Source organism: Balaenoptera acutorostrata, chromosome 14 (assembly GCF_949987535.1).
Source record: "Balaenoptera acutorostrata chromosome 14, mBalAcu1.1, whole genome shotgun sequence".
Lineage (NCBI taxonomy): Eukaryota > Metazoa > Chordata > Mammalia > Artiodactyla > Balaenopteridae > Balaenoptera > Balaenoptera acutorostrata.
In genome coordinates this window covers 16304712-16323752 of record NC_080077.1, presented here as the reverse complement: position 1 = coordinate 16323752, position 19041 = coordinate 16304712, and the positions used below count along the sequence as shown (strand labels likewise).

At 44.2% G+C, this 19041-nt stretch overlaps 1 protein-coding gene across 3 annotated transcripts in view; it reads right to left on the bottom strand.

Annotated features, from left to right (window-relative positions):
* The window catches only part of LRP11 (LDL receptor related protein 11), a 59440-nt gene extending 45297 nt beyond the window's left edge, over positions 1-14143 (bottom strand). For all 3 annotated transcript variants that reach the window (XM_057527964.1, XM_007196930.2, XM_057527965.1), the window contains exons 1-2: positions 13222-14143; positions 7070-7227 (exon numbers count right to left, since the gene is read on the bottom strand). In XM_057527964.1, coding sequence (XP_057383947.1) covers positions 7070-7227; positions 13222-13852 — 789 coding nt within the window. In that variant the 5' untranslated portion in view covers positions 13853-14143. The remainder of the gene's footprint in view (positions 1-7069; positions 7228-13221) is intronic.
* Between the last annotated feature and the right edge of the window lie 4898 nt (positions 14144-19041).

Sequence of the window (19041 nt, the reverse complement as noted above, 5' to 3'; positions counted from 1 at the left end):
GCTCAGTAGTTGCGGCACACGGCCTTAGTTGCTCCGCAGCATGTGGGATCTTCCCGGACCAGGGCTCGAACCCGCATCCCCTGCACTGGTAGGCGGATTCTTAACCACGGCACCACCAGGGAAGTCCACACCCTTCACTCTTGAAGCAAGATACAAAGAAATACTTAAGGCCACAATGGAATATTCATTCGTATGCACCAACTTTTTTTTTTTTTTCCAAAATAAATTTTATTTATTTTTGGCTGCATTGGGTCTTCGTTGCTGCGTGCGGGCTTTCTCTAGTCACGGTCTTCGTTGCGGCGTGTGGGCTTCTCATTGCGGTGGCTTCTCTTGTTTCGGAGCACGGTCTCTAGGTGCGCTGGCTTCAGTAGTTGTGGCGCACGGGCTTAGTTGCTCCGTGGCATGTGGCATCTTCCCGGACCAGGGCTCGAACCCACGTCCCCTGCATTGGCAGGCAGATTCTTAACCACTGCGCCACCAAGGAAGCCCCATATGCACCAACTTATCCCCAGATATTACTCAGGAAATTTGCAGCCTTGATAATCTGTGTCTCAAAAATGTTCTGTGGGCTGCCATAACTTTCTTGTCCTTTATTCAAAGCTTCAGGTGAATAAAATAACCGACAGGCAGTGATGCAGGTGAAATTTTGCAGAGGTTCAGATTTGTTTTGGTGCCCTGGGGTATGGTGTTTTTTTGCTTCTCCTGATCTCCTTCTGCTCTCACCTCCGGGAAACAACTAGACCCTCTGGTTTTTCAGTGTCAAAAAAATACATTTTTTTAAAAAGTCCTTTTTTTGACTCAGACCAGACTCTGAAGGGTTTCCTCTGTAGGCACTGGAGGAGTGAGGGTTTTTTCCCTATTAAAGGCCTTCTGGGCACTGGGGAGCACATGGATAAGTATTTGGGGTTTGGGGTTCCTTGGGAGAATCTTTAAGAGAACATTACCCAGGCACCAACATAGCCTGCCTGGGTGCAAGACAAGGCTACCAGGGACCGCATGGACACCATCAAAGGAAAGATGATCTCAGAATAAATTGAATGATAACGTACTTTTTTACTGTTTACTATGTGCTGCTCACTGTTCCAGGGGTCTTATTTGCATTACCTCCTTTTATCCCAGTAATAACACCCTGAGAGGAGGGCTTTGGTTATTCCCATCTTGCACAGAGGAGGTGGTGAAGCGAGGATTCAAAAACCAAAGCAAAGTAGAAGCTGTGCTGGAAGAATTACCTATTTGATCTCTCATTCACTGTTAAACTGACTCACTGAGGGAGGAAGGAAATAGTTGAAATGTGATATGAAGCTTTCTCACTTATTTATCATTTTTCTTCCTTTTTAAAATTTACAAACAGTCTACACCCTCCCTCCTCCACCCCACCCCATGGCCTCAAATATCTAGGATAAATTTTATTGAAGGAATTTACATTTTGTTTTCATGAAGACTAGATATTGTCCAATAGCCAAGAAAAAATAATAGGTGATATGTGTCTAGGATCTCCCTTGATGAGATGCAAAGTCATTGTTAGACAACACTTTGCAGCTCTTCCTAACATCAGTATAAGGCCAGAGTGCGGAAAAATGTTGTCCTGCCCACGTTGCTAGGAAGGATGATAAAAATTTGAGGCTTAGAAGGGCACTTTTTGAAAGGTTAGCAAAATAGTCAATCACTTTTTTAAAAAAGGAACCAATCAATTTAACAAGTATTATTAGAATCCTAGTGAGTACAAAGTACAGTTCTAGGCTTTAGGAGAGAAAGGGAAAAAATATCAAGAGAGGAAGAAAGAAAGAAGAGAGGGAGGAGGAAGGAAAGAAGGAAGAGAGGAATGGGAGAAGGAAGTGAGGCGCGAGAGGAGGGAAAGAGGCGGCGGGGATCGGGGGGAGAAATCCTGACATCATCCCAGACAACTGAAATCCCTTTTCCACCCATCACTCAGTCCCCCGCTGAAAATAATTCTAAAGAAATCCTTCATAATCCTTATAAATTCTTTTGTGATATTATAAATTTTACATGTATCTTTGACCTGTTATCAACAAACACAGGTGAAAAACAGGAGACAGATGCAGTTAGCCTTTAATCTTCAAAGATCACTGTAGGTACTTTGTGTATTGGTTAAATAACCTGGCTGCCTTGAAAATCCTGCTTACTAAATTTTTATAAAGTCTTTCAATGCGTTTTTTAATCATCTCCTTAACGTATATGATTCTTTCATTTTGTAGGCATTTTCAGTATTGACCCAAATTATATCCAGGGAAACTGACTGAGGAGGAGTAAATGACAAAATATCTCCTACGTAAGACAGAAGGCAGTTTGAAATTCAACATTGGTTTTGCGTTCTCTTTCCCTATGACAAAAAGCCAATATTCTTCTTTCTATTTATGTTCCTTGCCCAGAAAACCTTTTCTCTAAGGCTCAGTTTTAATATACTATGTTAATGCGTTGAGGGTGGTCTAAAAATGAGACTAATGGGGAGACGAAATATAGACCATCCAGTCTCGTGGAACTTGGGTTTTATCAAGGACTCATGTTTCTGTTTGCTCAAGACAGTCTCAGTTTATCTCTGTGGTTCTGGTGTAATTATTAATACCACCTCCTCTCACTCCCAAACATGTTTCAGTGTGGATGATAATACACCTATCTGTTTTTAAAAATTAAGTGTGTACAGCAGGCACACCAATGTGCAACTGGTTTTAAGTTAATAATGAAGTTATTGGTGTAAACAATATCCATCCTTTAGTAAGCTTCCATTACACATGGTATTCTAAAACAGTTTAGTTAAATTTTCCACATCTGATGAATGGAAATCAATCGACAGATTTATGAATTTCAAATCTCCCTGAATGTCCTCATACTCTGTTATCACGTTCCTAAATGTCATATTTTACATTCTGACTTCAGATTTAAATGTATTATGTTATGAAACTCAGTGACATCTAATGGACTACCTGAAAAATGTGTCTTCTTACATTTAAGAATGTATTATAGATTAATACCCAGTTAAATAGATGTAGAATATCCTGTTAGAGGGCAGAAAATATATGACTTTAAAATCAGAACCTCTTGGGAATTCCCTGGTGGTCTAGTAGTTAGGACTCGGCGCTTTCACTCAGAGGCCCGGGTTCAATCTCTGGTTGGCGAGCTAAGACAGAGCAAGCTGCTGGGTGTGGCCAAAAAAAAAAAAAAAAAATCAGAACCTCTTGCTTCTGACCAATCATCTCTCTTATTCATTTTCTTCATAAATGAGGAAACCAAGTCAGAACATGAGCTTTCCCATATGTTTAGTCGATTTAAAGTGCTTGGTACTGGGACTTCCCTGGCGGTCTAGTGGTTAAGGCTCTGCGCTGCCAATGCAGGGGGTGCAGGTTAGATCCCTGGTCTGGGAACTAAGATCCCACATGCCACGCGGCCAAAAAATTAAAAAAAAAAAGTGCTTAGTACAGTACTGGACACACACTAGATGCTAAAGAAGGTTAGCAATTTTTTATCATAATTAAGCTGGCAGCGTAATTCCTCTTAGGGTGAGAACCTCATTGATTTTTGTTTTTTGAATACCTGATGGGTCATTTGGATGTGAAAGGATAGTCCTACAACCTGGTCTTAAAGTATCCCAAAACAAAGGGAGGGCTGACTATTCTACCACCAAAGATGAGAGGAGGGGGTGAGGACCCTGCAGACAGTGGAGAAAAGGGGAGAGGAGAGGGGAGGGCTCAAGAAGGGGTTGGGATAGGCAATCAGCGGAAAGCCTGACCAATGAGAGTTGAGTTAACTTTGGGGGCATTCATGAATGTACACCATTATAAGACAGTTGCAGTTTGATAGCAAATGACTCCTCTATTGCAGACTTTGTCACTTAGATGTTGGCTTTATAGCTTTAGGTCTATCTGCCATCGCCGTTATACACTTTGCTGGGGAATTAGTCCACACTTTCCTCCTTTTTTTTTTTTTTCCCCTCGGCCCCGCCGGTCGGCATGCAGGATCTTAGTTCCTCCGACCAAGGATCGAACTCGTGCCCCCTGAAGTGGAAGTGTGGAGTCTTAACCACTGGACCACCAGGGAAGTCCCACACATTTTCCTCTTGATGGCATCATAGTCAGCCCTAAAAGTCTATAAGAAATGCCTAATCTTGTTACTTCTTTATAAATATCTTCAATAAAATAAATACTGAATCATCAGCATTATTTTTATTCAGTGTTTATATACATAATTCATTGTTTACAGAGTAAAGCCTTTAGTAGCAACTATGAAAAGCTAGATGATAATAGAGACAGATTTGCAGCTGCCTGAACAAATATATCCCACGAGTGCCAATTAATTGTCAGTGTCATCTCAAGGGAACTCTCATAGCAGGCTGATCAATGGCTTGCCCATGCACCTTTCCTGATCAATCTTGGTTCTCAGAGACTTCAGTAAAGATACACTAATTCTGCAGCTGACACAATGCACAGAAGAATAATAAATATGATGGATGACACTCAAAGTTCAAAATTATTTCTGTTGTAGCTGAAAACCCAAACACTGAGATATAAAAAGGGTAAACAAAGTCTTGCACTCAGGTTCAGTAAATCAATTATACAAACACAGGATGGGGGAGGCCATCAGGACAGCAGTTCATGTAGAAAGATGAAGCAGGTTTTAGGTGATCCTGCTAATGGAAAACTCAGCATGAACCTATGGTGTGAAGCAGCTACTAAAATAGTTTATGTAAATGAATCTTCATTAATAGAAGTGAGACAATGTCTGGATCACAGGATATAACACTCTGTGTCAGGAAGAACCACGGTTTATGCGTGGGTTTCAATTAGGGGTGTCAGATTTTAAGAAGGGCATGGATGAATCTGAGAAAATCCAAAAAAGGCTGGATGGTGGACAGTCTAAAAATCAATTCATATGAGGAACATCTGAAAGAAATGAGAGTGTTTAGTTCTGAGAAGACCATCCCAAGTGGTGACATTCATTTAAAAAAAAAAAACAAAAACCTTTAACGGCTGATACACAGAAAAAAAGATGTGTTCAGTGCTTTTCCAAAAAGAAGATTCAACACCAATGCATAGAAGTAACACCCCACTGGCCCAACAGTTAGAGCTGATTAAAGATGTCATGCGACGTGATGTGAAATAACGAGCTTTCATCTCTGGAAATACCAGGCAGAGACTGGATGACCACTGGAAGGGATGTGAAAGCAGGAGCTCTTGTATGGATAGGAGGCTGGGTAAGATGCTGATTGAGGGTCTGGTCCAGTTCTAAGACTGTCTAATCATTGGGTAAGTCAGTGTGTTTAAATTAGTCTTGAGGGACTAGCTGATTATCGTTCTTGTCTTTGTCCCAAGAAAACAGAAGTCAGTGCTTCCCCACAGAGGGAAGAGCCTGTGAAGACACAGGCAGGAGAAGACAGCCAACTACAAGCCAAGGAGGGAGGCCTTAGAAGAAACCAACCCTGCTGCCACCTTGATCTTGGACTTCTAGCCTCCAGAACTGTGAGAAATTTCTGTTGTTTAAGCCACCCAGTCTGTGGTACTTTGTTATGGCAGCCCTGGCAAACCAACACAGATTTTCCCCACCTCCTCTGACTGAAGTGATTTGGATGAAGTTTATCTGCCTAAGCCAGGAAATACTACAAAGGGTCCTGGAAGGGTTAATAAAAAGCCACTTTCCTCACGACTCAAGACTCCCTGTGTTGATACAGCAATTCCACTTCCAGGTATTTATCTAAAGGAAACAAAAACACTAATTCGAAAAGATATATGCACTCCCATATTCAATGCAGCCTTATTTACAATAGCCAAGATATGGCAACAACCTAAATGTCTATCAACGGATAAATGGATAAAGAAAATATGGTGTGTAAAGAGAAGGAAATCTTGCTATTTGCAACAGCATGGACGGACCATGAGGGCATTATGCTAAGTGAAATAAGCCAGACGGAGAAAGACAAATACTGTATGATCTTATGCTTATTATGGAATCTAAGAAAACAAAAATACCCAAAAAACCGAGCTCATAGATACAGAGGACAGATTGGTGGTTGTCAGAGGCATGGGGTAAGGGACAGGTGAAAGAGGTCAAAAGTTACAAATTTCCAGTTATAAAATAAATAAGTCATGGGATATGATGTACAGCATGGTGAGTACAGTTAATAACACTGTTTTGTATATCTGAAAGTTGCTAAGAGAGTAGATCTTAACAGTTCTCATCACAAGAAAAAAAACTAACTCTGTGTGGTGACAGATGTGGACTAGACTTACTCTGGTGATCACGTCACCATATGTACATATATCAAGTCACTGTGCTGTACACCTGAAACTCACATAATGTTACATGTCAATTGTATCTTAATTGTGTACAGGCAGCCACTGGGTAAGTGGCACATTCCCATCGGCAGCAATTCCAGCCCAGATAAGCCTGATGAAAATCAGTGAGGAGCGCTTGAATAGGAGCCCTTGACTCCAAACCCCACCTCACTTAATTAACTCAACTATCTCAGGCAGGCCTAACGCGAGGTAAGATGGTTGCTTTCTGGATCATGTGAAGAGTAAGTTCATTCTATTGTTATTTTCCTCTTTATGTTCCTTTGTATTTTTCAAATTTTCTACTTGGATTTTAACTCAAAAAAGAAGACAGAAAAAAATTTTTTAAAGTAATCTGAGTCAACAAAACAAAGCATGAGTCTTTTTCCTTGAAGCATTTTTGTGTTCTGGAGAAGTCAACAAAAAAGCAGCAAGAACGAGGGTAAGCTTCAAACCATATGGTCAGGGAATTCCTTGGCGGTCCAGTGGTTAGGACTCCATGCACTCACTGCCGAGGGCCCAGGTTCGATCCCTGGTTGGGGAACTAAGATCCCACAAGCCACGAGGCTCAGCCAAAAAATAAATAAATAAATAAAAATAAAACACATGGTCAGGATCACTGTTTACTCAGTAGAAAAGTAAATTCATATAGTAACATTTTTTTCAACTATCATTCTTATGCTTTCTCCATTTTACACTTCTGCCAACTCACAGACAGTTGGGTAACATAAGTAGAAAGACCACTGCACTGAAACATTAGTTTTCATTACAATTACGACATGGATTACCTTCATGTCCACTGATGGGTCACCCTGCAGCAGTGTCCACGCATACTGGACGATGGCGTGGTCATCTGTGCTCTCACGGCCATCCAGAATCACTCCATCTGTGGGCAGGTGCAAAACAACATCTCGCCCGGCCTTGCTAAGTGGAGGCTCGTCCTTTTCTGTGAAAGAAAATAAATAATTCACAAGACGTATGTTCCCTATTTTTGTTTCTAACTTATTAAGAGAGGTAACTTGTTTGCTAGAATAGATATAGTCCAGCAAAGAACTGCCAAGAGGATGTATAGCAAGAAGTTATTTTCTTATTTTCATTGTAATGTAATAAATTAAATTTGGAACGTTAAGGCAAGTTCTTGGATTCACATAAAACTCACATAGAAATTTTCTGGAATCCAATTTTTCATCTAGCAAAACACAAGAGGTTCACAGCTTCTAACTAGTTTTTACAAGAGAGGCTAGCACAGAGTTTGAGATATCCTAAAATAGCGAACGAGTACGTATTTACCTTTTGTTCTTCATGGTACTAAATTTAAGGCTCACTGTGTTCACTAAATATTAATACATGACTGACAGCTGCTCCAGTGGTGACTGATAGAAGCCATTAGATATAGAAAATATTTCTAAGAGCAGAACTGTGAATATTTTAATGGATTTAAGCATCTTATTAGTAAACTTACACAAATGCACATATATTTTAAAGAAACTTAGTAATTTAGCTGGGAAAAAAACCCTGTAGGTTTTTGTAATACATCTTGTTTGGCATCCACTATTTCCTCCCTCCTCCAGCTCCAAAACTTGGTCCGAATTCTGGCCTGGACTTCCTTAGCTTATTCTGAATGACGTTGCTAAGACATTGCTCTCTTTTCTGCGCAGCCGAAGTTGCCTCCCAAGTAAACTTCTAAGGGCCAATCCAGACGTCCAGTGCCTGAGGTTTGGGGCTAGCAGCAATCCTATTAGCTTCTCATTAGGCAACAAAGTGTGGTTACTGCAGCTGGAAGGACTCTTCCGGAATGCTAACCTGATTTGGTCATTTCCTTGCTTCAGAGGATGTTCGGAGACCTACCTGACCTACCTGTGTAGCTCTATCTTCTCATCTATCGTTCCTCTCAACGCCCAGCAACAGAGGACATGAGGGGCTTGCAGGTCTTAGAGCTGTGGCTTTTTTTTTTTTTTTAATATTTATTTATTTATTTATTTATTTACAGCTGTGTTGGGTCTTCGTTTCTGTGCGAGGGCTTCCTCCAGTTGCCGCAAGCAGGGGCCACTCTTCATCGCAGTGCGTGGGCCTCTCACTATGGCGGCCTCTCCTATTGCGGAGCACAGGCTCCAGACGCGCAGGCTCAGTAGCTGTGGCGCACGGGCCCAGTTGCTCAGCGGCATATGGGATCCTCCCAGACCAGGGCTCAAACCCGTGTCCCCTGCATTGGCAGGCAGAGTCTCAACCACTGCGCCACCAGGGAAGCCCAGAGCTGTGGCTTTTCTGAATGAGAATGCTTCTGGGAGCCTCCAAGAGAGATGACTTTTTTTTTCATGAGCTAGTTTACAAGGAATAAGCACACTTACTATTGCCAAAGGGTACATGTGTCCACTGAGAAGATGAGTCCCACTTTTAGTCATTTAAAACAATGAGGACTAGTAACTGAATTAAATAAGCCACATAAGCAACGCCTGTCTTAGAAGACATTTGATCTGCTTTTTTCCACCTGAGCAAAGATCCAGTGCCTGTTGACTTTATTCTGCTCCTCCCAGGTAAGGAGAGCGATGACAACTGCATTAATAATAGGCCCTTTTTTATTGAGTATTTCCTTTGCTTCTGGAAGGTTCATCACTTTCCACACAATGTTTTACCACTTTATAATTCTGGAACCTTTTTTTTTTTTTCTGGCTGCGCTGTGCAGCTGGTGGATCTTAGTTCCCTGACCAGGGATTGAACCCATGCCCTCTGCAGCAAAAGCAGAGTCTTAACCACTGGACAACCAGAGAAGTCCCATAATTCTGGAATCCTATAATTCAGCAGTAATACATTATAATTAGCAGCTATTTGCTTTAAAATTTATGTTAAAATACCATTTTAAGTAAACAAACTAAAATACACCTATCTGATATAAACAGCAGTGATACTAATAATATATTTTTAGGCCCTCAAAGATTTTTTTTAAACGTTGCTTTTAATTTTTTTTTTTTTGACCTTCCACTAAGGTTTCACACTCTCTTCTCTTTTTTAAATTTTTTAATTAAAAAAAATTTTTTTGGCTGCGCCGTGCAGCATGCAGGATCTTAGTTCCCCGATCAGGGATTGAACCTGTGCCCCTGCAGTGGGAGTGCGGAATCCTGACCACTGGACCGCCAGTGAAGTCCTAGGCCCTCAAAGATTTAACCAAGAAAGATTTAAGATGGAAAAATCAGGTAAGCTCTGAAATATCCCATATACTATAAAACTAATTAATCCTGGCCCTCCTGGAAGAAAAAAATAATCGCGTTAGTCATTTATTGATACTTTTCTTTAGGTAAGCTTAAAAGATATGATTTATGAACACAGTGAAATCCTCATATCCTCTAAATTGGTCATTGTATTTGAAATAATAGAGCTATATTTCCTCCTCAGTTCAAGTCCAGGCAAAGCTGGCTTAAGCCAGAAAGAGGTCTTAAAAATAAACAAATGACGAGAAGAGGAAAGGAGTACGCTATCATTCAAAAAATTTGACTTGCTGATGAAGAACAAGATTAAATGTAACTTGGAATTTTTGTTATAAAAATGTAACAAGCCAATGTTAAGTACTATGGAAACACTGATTTCTTTTGAAGACTAAGCACCCTTGGTAAGATCCACAGAGGCGAAATAAAACTCATACCAATTTTAATGGAGCATATCAAGGCAGCATTTTATACAGAGAAGTATACCGTTAGCTACGCTGATTTACAACACGCTGCTCTGACCAACGCCTTAACAAGGAAGAGGTCTGGCATCTGGGTCTTGCTGCGTGGGTGCAAATGATACAGCCGAGGCTGAGGATATGGAAATAGGGCCAGACTAAGGGAAGAGGCTTAGATACTACAGGTCAAAATCCATCTTGAGTTTTCTGTTGGCTTTTGTGGTCTTTTTCTCTTCCATTGTGTGTTTTTCTTAATTGCAACACGTTAGGAAAAAATGATTCACAACCCCAATATGATTATCATCATTTCTGGTGTGTACTCTTTGTCTTTCTCCATCTGAGCTGCTGATAATAATAACTAATAGTTACCATTTCTTGGGTGATTTCTTTGTACCAGGCACCATGCTTAGTGTTTCGAGCCGTAAAGTCACTCAACTTTCACAAGTCTCTGAGGTAGTGTTGTCATCTGCGTCATACTCAAGAGGAAACCAGGGTCAGATTGGCTAACTTAGTTGCCTAAGACCACACAAGTGATAAATTTGTCAGTTCAGATGTCAGCCCAGATCTGTCAAACTGAAAGGCTCTATCCTTCCCACTATACTTTGGGGGCACTGGATGTGTATTCTGGTTACAGTAAATATAAAGTTACATCCTGAATTTAACCTACTAATTTATTTTCTATTTTTGACATTTATTCATATATCCTACCATTGTCTGTGTCACTACATAAACTTCACAATTGTCATTTTGATTCCCTAACCTCTACTACTGGACATTTTATTTTGTTACCAATTTTTTTCACCATCATAAATAATGCTATAATAAACTTTTTTGCTCATACTTTTTCTTTAGCATGGATCATTTTCCTAAAAAACTGCCACCTTTATAATTCACAAAGCATGTCCATCCTTGATCGTCATGACAGCCCGGCTGGAAGGCAAGGCAAGCACTCAAGTCCTAAGAGGATGAGCAGGGACCCTCAGGTAGAAGAGCTGGCTCTCAAACCCAGGTTTCAGGACCTCAAGTCCCCAGCCCTGACCTTTGCATGCAACTGCAGGCAGATTCTGTCATTTCAACACACCTCTCTAAGCGTCCTCCACTCCTTCGCATTCTTCCATGATCCCCTGCAGCCACCTCGTCAGTCCCACCCTGGAAACCCAACCAAGGGCATCTCTGCTTCCAGGTGGCCCGATGCTGCTGGAGAAAAACATGCCAGCTGACCCAGAACACAGCTCATAACGCACAGCTCCACAACTTAGGTGCTATGAGACCCTCCGGCAGGTTACTTTCTCTCACCAAGCCTTCCAGTACGCTGGGGATTATGAAAGAACCTAGATTTGGGGTGCTGTGAGGACAGAGTGAGTTCACTTGTCTAAGGAGCTTGTTAATAGTGCTTCCCATCAAACAATAAACATCAGCAACAAACAGGGCTGATGGGGTCCGCTATAAATGTGTGCTGTCCCATCCCACCCGGCCCTCCACCATTTCTTCATGCTCTTCTTATTCACCTCAAACGCACCCCTAACAAATTCTCTGCGAGAGCTTCTCTAAACCATTTTCATGCTCCTTTAGCCTTAAACTACACATGCTCACAAGATTCAGAAACACAAAAAACACTCAAGAAGGAAAAACTTAGTCTCAGAAGCACAGAGAACTTCAGGAGGTTAAGAATCTGGGCAGGGAAAACACAGGACATTTGGGTAGGGTAACGTTTGCCCTACCTGCAGACAGCTTCTTGGTGCACTGGGCTAAGAAGCACCCTTCCATGTGTCCATACTACTGGAGATCCAAAGAACTGTGAGCAAGGCAGTTCTTTTCCAGAATAAGGACCAAGCCCAGTGGTCATCTGTGTGTACCTCTGAACATCTACAAAACTGAATTCCTAGACGAACTTGCCCCAGGGAAGGGAAGGCCAAAAAAACGAAGTAGAAGAAAAAATGATTCAGAAACTTCTACAGTAAACTAAAGTTTCTTTCCCCCATGGGCATATTCTTTCCTTTTTTAATGTCCTTTTGGTTTCCCCTGGCTTATAAGAAAGCTCTCCTTGGCAATGTTGGTTTCTTCCAGATGTGCAGTGAGAAAAAGGGAAAGGGATTTTGTTTCTTTGGTGCTGGGATCTTTGAGTCCCTGCTTGGGCAGAGGACGGATGTGTGTGTAACACCCACGGGCGGGCTCTGAGATGCTGGTGAGGGTCCAGGTGAAAGTGCCTCCTGCCTCCACTTCAGGGAGAAAACTTTGGGGTCCTTCCCAGTGTCTGCCTCAAGGCTGAGCAGTTGCAGGGTGAACTTTGATGTTTATTCCCCTGGAGGTGGTAAGGGAGGTGGGCCATTGTGGACACAGATTTCCTGACCCTTCTCTTTGGACCTGAAGGTCATGAAGACTCCAGAGGCTATGCCCCTCTAATCTTGCTATGGTTTCACTCTTGTGTTATCATAAAGCAAACAGCAACAGAGTGCAATCAAACACACTGAGCCGACCACAGGCAGGCCCAATCAAGGTTTTATTCCCTCAGGGACCTTAATCTCCAACTGCTACAATTCCCCCCCCCACCCCGTTTGGGTCTTCTCATTCTGAGCATCCCCAGAAAGTAAAACCATCAAATGAAAAGCATCACTTTTAGCTCCTTTTCAAAAGAGAGGTGCCTTAAACTTTGTTTTCAACAAATCAAGTCCCTTCTTTTCCCTCTTTAAAAAAGAGAACCATAGTTCATGGGAATCAGTTGGACCCACTTCAAAATAACCTGACACATTTCCCTTCCTATTTTTATCTGATGAAAGCAACTTTAGGTGGAATCATGAATCCTGAGAGCCAAGCTAGGAAATAAGGGTGCGCTATGAGCAATCCGGCAGCTAATTAGATTTTGCTCTTGTAATTACCTGACACAAACCATGCCTTCCTTATAAGAACCTCTGAGATTAAAATAGACTTTTTTCCCCCTGAACTTTTCTCCTCCATTAAATCGAATTTCTGTGAATCTTTTCAGATAAGCATTCCTCCCTAAGCTTAGAAAAATTCCACAAGCAGCCCATCGTGCCCGCTTCTGATCAATCTACTGGGGTTTCTCAGAAACCATCCTTAGGACTGGGAAATCAAAGCCACTCTTCTGGATGCCCGCAACTAAGTTACATTAATTTGGATCGAGGGTGTTTCATTTCTGACTTGACTGAGAAGGGCCCAGCGGCCCTGCCTAGGCGGGTCTCCCAGATGCAGCCACCAACAGGTGCAAGGGCAGCGACAGCAGGACCCAAGCGGCCCGGCCCCGGCCTCCAGGGGCGTGCTTACCCGGCCGCGGCGAGGCCCGGGCGATGGCCGGGGCGCCAGCTTCCAGGCCTTCCTGCTCGCCCTCTCGGGCGCGGCTGAGGCTGTAGCTGCTGTAGCCGCGGTGCAGTGCGAACTTGCAGACGCTGCGGCCGCGCGCGGTGCAGTTGAAGAGGTAGCAGCCGAGCGCGGCGGCCCGGGGCGCGGGCCGGCGGGGCAGCTCCACCACGGCCACGGAGCAGCGCGGCTCGAGGCAGCAGGCCTCCAGGCACTGCCGCCAGTCCCGCACGGCAGCCGGCGCGCTCAGGAAGCTGGCGCCGGCCGCGATGGAGTCCTTGGTGCGGATGATGGCGTCCGGCATGGCGCTGTAGCCGCCGCCGCCACCTGGGCAGCCTTCCTGGGGGCCGCCGCCCGCGCGCAGTTCCAGCTCCAGCGCCTCCTGCGGCCGTTCCTGCTGCAGCTGCCGGCGGAACTCCTCCAGCAGCTGCTCCACTCCCGAGAGCTGCGCGTGCAGCTCGGACAGCGGCGCGGAGGGCGACCCCACCGCGCGGCCGCTGGGCAGCCACAAGCACAGCAGCAGCAGCCCGCGCAGCGCCGGGAGCCGTGGCGGCGGCCTGAGCCCGGAGCCCGCGCTCTCCCGGGCGGCGGAGGCCATGGTGGTCGGCGGCGGAGGAAGCGAGCCAAAGCGGGGCCGCAGAGAGCGAGGGAGGCGGGGGAGCTAGGCCCCAGCGCCTCAAAGCCTGGCCTCCCCGGGGCCCAGCTGCGCCCCCGAGGCCGCGGGCGCTCGGTCGCCGACAGGCGCCGCAGCAGCTGGAGGCATTGCCGGCCCGGCCCCGCTCCTCGTCCTCTCCCGGGGCTTCTGGGCGCCCCGGCTACTCTCTGCCCCGAGCCGCCGCGAGCTCCGCGAGGATGAGGCGGCCTGGACGAGGATCACCAGCCGGGGATGAAAAGCGGCCGCGGGGGCGGGGCGCGTCAAGCCCCGCCCAGGCCCGCCCCGCCCGGCCCCCCCTTCGCTCGCAGGGACCCCGCCCACACCCGCCTGTTTTGCAGACCCGGAAAGTATCCTGGTAGTGGGGTAGCGGTCCCTGAGCTGGGCTGTGCGCCCGGGGCCCTCCGCATCTGCGCGGGGCTCGTGTCTAAGCGCGCCAGGCTTTATTAACCAGCCGGACCTGCTCAGTTGTCAGCTCCAAGGGATACGGACACCTGGGGAGAAGGGGAGGAGGGGTCTCCACAAATCCGTGTGACCTCAGGGCCGGCTCTAGCGAAGGGACATGCTCAAGTGAGGAACCACCAGGCACCATGTTCATCCTTCACCTCCGGCGCCCCTGATTGTTTCCATCTTAGGTCCCCAAAATGCACTTGGGTAACAGAAGGCGGGCAGTGCTGTGGGAAAATACACAACTAGTAGTCCCATTCACTCAGTTTTCCACAAACTTAACTAGAAATCTGAACACAGTCGCTTATGGGGACCTGATGAGTTCACTCTACAGCGTGAGCAGAGGCCTTCAGCTGAGGTCTTGTAAGATCTAGAGGAATCGTGTTTTACGTGACTTAATAAGGTATACGAAAACGTCCAATCCAGGGAAGGCTGCACCTGAGAGTTCTAGCTACCCGTGAGCAGCTTCTGCATCTTGTTTATTTCTGGGTCTGCTTCTATTGATTCGTTTTTCTCACGATTATGAATCACATTTCCTTATTTTTAGCACATCCAGAATTTTTTTTTTTTTTTTAGAAACTTGAACATTGTGAATTTTACATTTAAAAATGTCTGTAATTTGTAGGAGGGTAAGAATAAATAACTGGATTGGAAAATGGCAGTCTCTCCTGTACCTTTTATTTTCACAGATGACGTTTAGGAACCCATTGTTTTCAGGTCCAGAACAGAGTAGGAGGTGAAATTAGAAAGTAAAAATAGAAAAAAAAAATAATCTAGTATTTCTTGCCATTCCACGAAAAGGAGAAATTTTAAAGTTTCTGTGGGTGAAACTTTAAAATTTCTGGGTGGGTATTGCTTTTTTTGCAAAAGCAATAGCTGGAAACACCCTGAATCTACACAAGTGAGAGCTGGTTAAATAAATTTTGGTATAATCATGCTGTGGAATACTTTGCATTGTGTATCTCCCAGATACATCATTAAGTGACACACGGAAGAGGCAGCAATGTATGCACAGTGGAATCCCATTTGTTAAAAATATATACTCTCCTTCCTTTTTTTAAGGGAAAATTGCATTTCTATAACCTATATTAAGTTTGTTTTTCTATTTATGGTGGGAAATACATATGTTTGAAAACCACAATGGAAGGAAAGACTGATTTGCAGGTACCCCTATTTTAGAAACTATTATACATATGCAAACAGGGATTGCAAAGGAAACAGTGAAAAGAGTTCTGGCAAAGATGGACAGTATAGTAAGGTAATGGAGAATGTAAAATACAACCGATTGTGTTTAACAACTAAAGAAATTTTAAGTGTTATTTAATTGCTAATTTTTAAAAGATATTAAAATTTTTATCCAATCTAGCTTAGGGATGAGAGAAAAGGTGACCAGAAAAACATTTCCAGGGGAGGGGTAAATTAGAAGTATGGGATTAACAGATACAAACTACTATATATATATATAAAATAAATAAGCAACAGGAATTTACTCTATAGCACAGGGAACTATATTCAATATCTTGTAATAACCTATAATGGAAAGTAATCTGAAAAACCATATATATAAAAAACTAAATATAAATATATATACATTATATATAACTATATATACATTATATATATATAATGTATATATAGCTTTTCAGATTATTTTCCATTATAGGTTATTGTATGTTATATAAATATATATATACTTAACTGAATCACTTTGCTGTACATCTGAAACTAATACAATATTGTAAATCAACTCTACTTCAATTAAAAAAAATATTTCCAGGGCTTCCCTCGTGGTGCAGTGGTTGAGAATCTGCCTGCCAATGCAGGGGACACGGGTTCGAGCCCTGGTCTGGGAAGATCCCACATGCCACGGAGCAACTAGGCCCGTGAGCCACAATTACTGAGCCTGCGTGTCTGGAGCCTGTGCTCCGCAACAAGAGAGGCCGCGATAGTGAGAGGCCCGCACGCCGCGATGAAGAGTGGCCCCCGCTCGCCACAACTAGAGAAAGCCCTCGCACAGAAAGGAAGACCCAACACAGCCATAAATAAATAAATTAATTAATTAAAAAAAATTTCCAGAGTTCCCTGGTGGCCTAGTGGTTAGTAACCCGTGCTTTCACTGCCGTGGCCCGTGTACAAACCCTGGTCAGTAACTGAGATCCCACAAGCCACGTGGCACAACCAATAAAAAAAAAAAATTCCTATGTCTCTTTTATGTTGAGCTCAGAGTTTCCATTTAAAATGTAAGTTATTACATATACATGCTACTATATATAAAATAGATAAACAACAAGGACCTACTGTACAGCACAGGGAACTCTACTCAATATTTTGTAATAATCTATATGGTATATAGATTGGTATATGGTATATATATATATAATCTATATGGTATATAGATTGGTATATGGTATATATACATATATATATAATACATAACTGAATCACTTATTCAGTGATTCACCTAAAACTAACAAAACATTGTAAATCAACTATACTTCAATAAAATTTTTAATTAAAAAAATAAAATAAAATATAAGCTACTATTAGCACAAAGAAACAGTGCATTGTGTTACCATGTGCATATTTAGTATTTTAAAATATGATATTTATAATAATGTATTTCAAGTCCACCAAGAAGAAAAAGCACCAAGGTGAATAAAGAAAAAAAAATAGTGAAGGAAAGGAAATCAGAATTTCTGTAAAGGGAGAGATTTGGGGTTCTCTAGTCAGAAGAGGGAGTAGAGGGCTTCTCTCTGGGGGTTCATGGAGATTTTAAAAGTAACTGAAGCCTTCCCCAATCAATGAAGAGAACTGATATTTGTTGAGCATCTTCTGGGTACCAAGCGCTTTGCAAATGTGATCTCACTTTTTCCTCACTGCTTAGTGAGAGTGTCTTGCTTCTCTCCCTGAGCGACTGACGAGGAAACTGAGGTTAAGGGAGGCTGCCAACTTACCCAGGTCACAATCAGAAAGGAGTGGTGAGGGGAGGGATGGGCACCTCTGACTGTGGCTCGGTTTTTATTTCAGTAAAATGGTTTTTTACTTTGCAGCTCTGGAAGACAGTATGACATGTAATGTGGGTAGGAAGTGAAGTCACTGTTGCGGATGAGCACCAGCAGAGAGAGTGAAGTTGGGGATGATTCAGGGAGAAATCTCTCTGGACACCCTGGAAGCTCCGGATGGGCCCAGTGGAGCAGCTGTGACAGGTCAAGCCGCAGCCTGACTGCGCCCAGCTCGCCTGGCCAATGGCGCCCTCTGACACTGGCTTGGGGTACGCAGCTCCTCTTGGTCTTAGGGGAGACAGCAGTGGCTAGAAGCCAAGGCTCTCAGCTATTAGGGGCACAAGTGACTCACACCAGTTGTGTGTTGCTTCCTGTTGGTGTCTCAAAGCTGAGGCAACCTGGGTCAGATCATGACATGGTTGGCCCGTTCCAAGTCTCTCCACATCTCAGACCACACCCCACAGCTCCTTGTAAGGAGCTCAGCTGAGCTGGGAGACGTTCCAGCTGATTAAAGCGACAAGCCTAAAATGAAAGAGTTAAGCCTTTGATTATTTACTGTGAGAGCACAGCCAGAGTCTGAACCCAGAGGCAGTGCCAACTCCCCTATTCCATTTTCCCCAATGGAATGGCCTGTGTAGGGTCGCCTCACTGTTCAGAGACCAGAGTAAAAGGCTCCAGCAGCTTTATGGACCCTGAGGTGGAGGCAGGGGAAGGACTTGGAGGAGAGAGACCTGGGTCTGAGTCAGAGGGGGGACAAGGGTCTTCAAGGTTTCTCCGTCCTCTTCATTTAAGGAGGCCTCAGCAGAAGCACCAGAAGAGAACCTTGGCCCAGGGCCTGAGAAAATAAGACCTAGGAAGGAGGGCTCTGGGGCTGGGAGTGTGAATATTCGAAGAGCATGACTGGCATGGGCCCTGAGAGAGACTGCAGTGCCCGGCTGTCACCAGTCTGGGGTGGGGAGGGCAGCTCTCCACGTGAGGCTGTGAGGCCGGCCAGAGAGACCACAGAGGTTTTCAGCCCAGAGCCGGGCTCTTCACCTCTTCAGGGAGAGAGTCACTTCTTTTGTTTTCCCATCACCTCTCTGTTCACTGACTTGTACCATCTTTCTCTTCCATTCCACCAGGAGTTAATTCCAGTCCCTGCCAAAAGTTTTTTTTTTTTTTTTAAATATTATTTACTGGGGCTTCCCTGGTGGCGCAGTGGTTGAGAGTCTGCCTGCCAATGCAGGGGACACGGGTTCGAGCCCTGGTCTGGGAAGATCCCACACGCCGCGGAGCGACTGGGCCCGTGAGCCACAACTGCTGAGCCTGCGCGTCTGGAGCCTGTGCTCCGCAGCAAGAGAGGCCGTGATAGTGAGAGGCCCGCGCACCGCAATGAAGAGTGGCCCCCACTTGCCGCAGCTGGAGAAAGCCCTCGCACAGAAACGAAGACCCAACACAGCCAAAAATAAATAAATAAATAAAATAAAATTTAAAAAATATATATATACTATTTATTTATTTATTTATTTGGCTGCGCTGGGTCTTAGTTGCGGCCCATGGGATCTTTTTTGCTGCGTGCGGGCTCTTAGTTGCAGCATGCGGGACCTAGTTCCCTGACCAGGGATCGAACCTGGGCCCCCTTAATTGGCAGAGCAGAGTCTTAACCACTGGACCACCATGGAAGTCCCCGCTGCCAAAAGTTTTGGG